Source organism: Mus pahari, chromosome X, assembly GCF_900095145.1.
Source record: "Mus pahari chromosome X, PAHARI_EIJ_v1.1, whole genome shotgun sequence".
Lineage (NCBI taxonomy): Eukaryota > Metazoa > Chordata > Mammalia > Rodentia > Muridae > Mus > Mus pahari.
Genome location: NC_034613.1, coordinates 50,786,711 through 50,789,193, shown reverse-complemented (window position 1 = coordinate 50,789,193; position 2,483 = coordinate 50,786,711). Strand labels below are relative to the sequence as shown.

The window sequence follows — 2,483 nt, the reverse complement described above, 5'->3', positions numbered from 1 at the left end:
TTCTTTCTTTCTTTCTTTCTTTCTTTCTTTCTTTCTTTCTTTCTTTCTTTCTTTCTTTCTTTTTTGTTCTTTGAGATTGGGTTTTTCTGTGTAGCCCTGTCTGTCCTAGAACTCACTCTGTAGACCAGGCTATATAAAGTGCTTTTAGGCTATAACACAGTTTTCCAAGGAAGTGATACCTACTGATTGTTACATACCAAATACCATAGGTATTGCCATTTTCTCCTAAACATTTTTTTCTTACAATAAGAACATTGTCTTACAGAATCATTGTTCACTCATTAAATTCACTGCGTTCAATCACAGTATAAGACCTTAATGTTACATGCCATCATGATTCAAATTCTATCGGTTAACCTAATAATGCCCTTAAAATCACCACCACCTCGTGTGTGCACGCGCATGCACACACACACACACACACACACACACACACACACACACACACACGGCCTATCTTGGTATTTGAGACAAGGTTTCTCACTGGCTGTCTGGTTAGAGAGCCTTGTGTATCTTCCTATCTCTACCTCTTCTTCACTGGGATTATAAACACACAGCACCATGCCAGACTTTTACAAACATGGGTTCTGAGTATTGAATTTAGGTCATCATATCTGTGTGATAAGCACTTTTACTGGCTGAGCTATTGGCCCATATCTCATTGCTATTCTTTTTTTAAAAATGATTTTGTTTTAAAAGATGATTTTTATCTATCTATCTATCTATCTATCTATCTATCTATCTATCTATCTATCTATCTATGTGTGTGTACCTGCATAAGCTTATCTATAGCACATTTGTGGATATGCCTGTGGAGAGCAGAGAGTGTTGTATTTCTGGAGCAGGAGTTCTAGGTGGAAATGAGCAGCAGCCTGCTGTGCGTGCTATGGATCGAACTCAGGCCCTCTGCATGAGCAGTTAGCATTCTTATTGTTCAGCCATCTCTGTAGCCTGTAAAGGATTGAAAAAGAGGTTTATTTACTTGTTGTTTGTTTTGAGCTAAGCTCTCATTCATAGCCTTGGCTGGCCTAGAAATTACTATATACACTAGGCTAGACTGGAGCTCAGAGATCCCCCTACTTCGGTCTCTTGAGTTACTGAGATTAAAGGTATTAGTTACTGGGCTGGAGAGATGGCTCAGAGGTTAAGACTGGTGAACTTCCCAGCAACCACACGGTGGCTCACAACCATCTGTAATGGAATCTGATGTCCTCTTCTGGTGTGTCTGAAGACAGCTACAGTATACTAATTATATATATCAAATAAATAAATAAATAAACAAATAAATAAAAAAATCTTTAAAAAAAAAGACTTGAAAAACAAAACAAAAAAAAGGTATGAGTTACTACATCAGACTAAAAACATGTATTTTTATTATTTTTTAATTGTGTGTATTTGGATATGTGGGTATGTGTAAATCAGTGCAGGTACCTGTGAGGTCTTTGTTAACCTCTGAGCCATATCACCAGCCTTTGTCTTCCAATGCTATTCTGAACTTCTTTGATATTTCAAACTGGCCACTCTATTCTCGTGATATTTTTCAAGATTAGAAAAAAAATCTCCTTTCTTTCTCGAGTGATTGAAACTCACTCACTTGTATGTGTTCTGTCTTAGTCTTGGAAACTGCAATTTTCCTGAGAAACCGTGGTTACTTTTTGTGGGAAAGGGTATCAATGATGAAGCTATGGGTGGAAGGTGTGGTCCTTGCTACTGGAGTTTCTTGTTTCTCAGGCCAGTTACTACATAGCTGGGGCAAGCATATGCACACACATATACAAGTATGTATATCTGCATGTATATGTATTTATGCAAGTATGTTCATATATATGACTACACATGTACACAGAGATCTTATATAAATCCTGTGTGCATGGATATCTATGCGGCTATGAATAAAATAGCTGAACGTATTCTCTATGATTGTAATTTTCTCATATTGGCATTCTCATTTAATAGCATTTCTTATTTAATGTGGTCATTACTAAAAGTGAATGCTTAATAATTCACATGCTCTTAAAACCTTTATTTCTTGCTTCTAGGCTGTGACTCAAGTTGAATTTTTATTAAGTCAACAAAGAGAACTGGGTGATATAACAGGAAACTTAGCTCAAGTAAAACAAAGACTTAAAAAAATAGAGATCTTGGATGATAAATCTCAGGTAAGATAATATTTTTTAAAAAATTATTTTATTAGATATTTTCTTCATTTACATTTCAAATGCTATCTGAATGTCCATTATGCCCTCCCCCATCCTGCTCCCCTACCCACCCACTCCCACGTCTTGGCCCTGGTGTTCCCCTCTGTGGGGCATATAAAGTTTGCAAGACCAAGGGGCCTCTCTTCCCAATGATGGCTGAATATGCCATCTTCTGCTACATATGCAAGTAGAGACTCGAGCTCAGGGGGTACTGGTTAGTTCATATTGTTGTTCCACCTATAGGGTTGCAGACCCCTTCAGCTCCTTGGGTACTTTCTCTAGCTC

The 2,483-nt window shown here is 37.5% G+C and overlaps 1 protein-coding gene across 1 annotated transcript in view; it reads left to right on the top strand.

Annotated features, from left to right (window-relative positions):
- The window catches only part of Mcf2 (MCF.2 cell line derived transforming sequence), an 88,542-nt gene that overhangs the window by 30,785 nt on the left and 55,274 nt on the right, over nucleotides 1-2,483 (top strand). Inside the window, exon 9 of the mRNA XM_029534559.1 lies at nucleotides 2,040-2,159. Coding sequence (XP_029390419.1) covers nucleotides 2,040-2,159 — 120 coding nt within the window. The remainder of the gene's footprint in view (nucleotides 1-2,039; nucleotides 2,160-2,483) is intronic.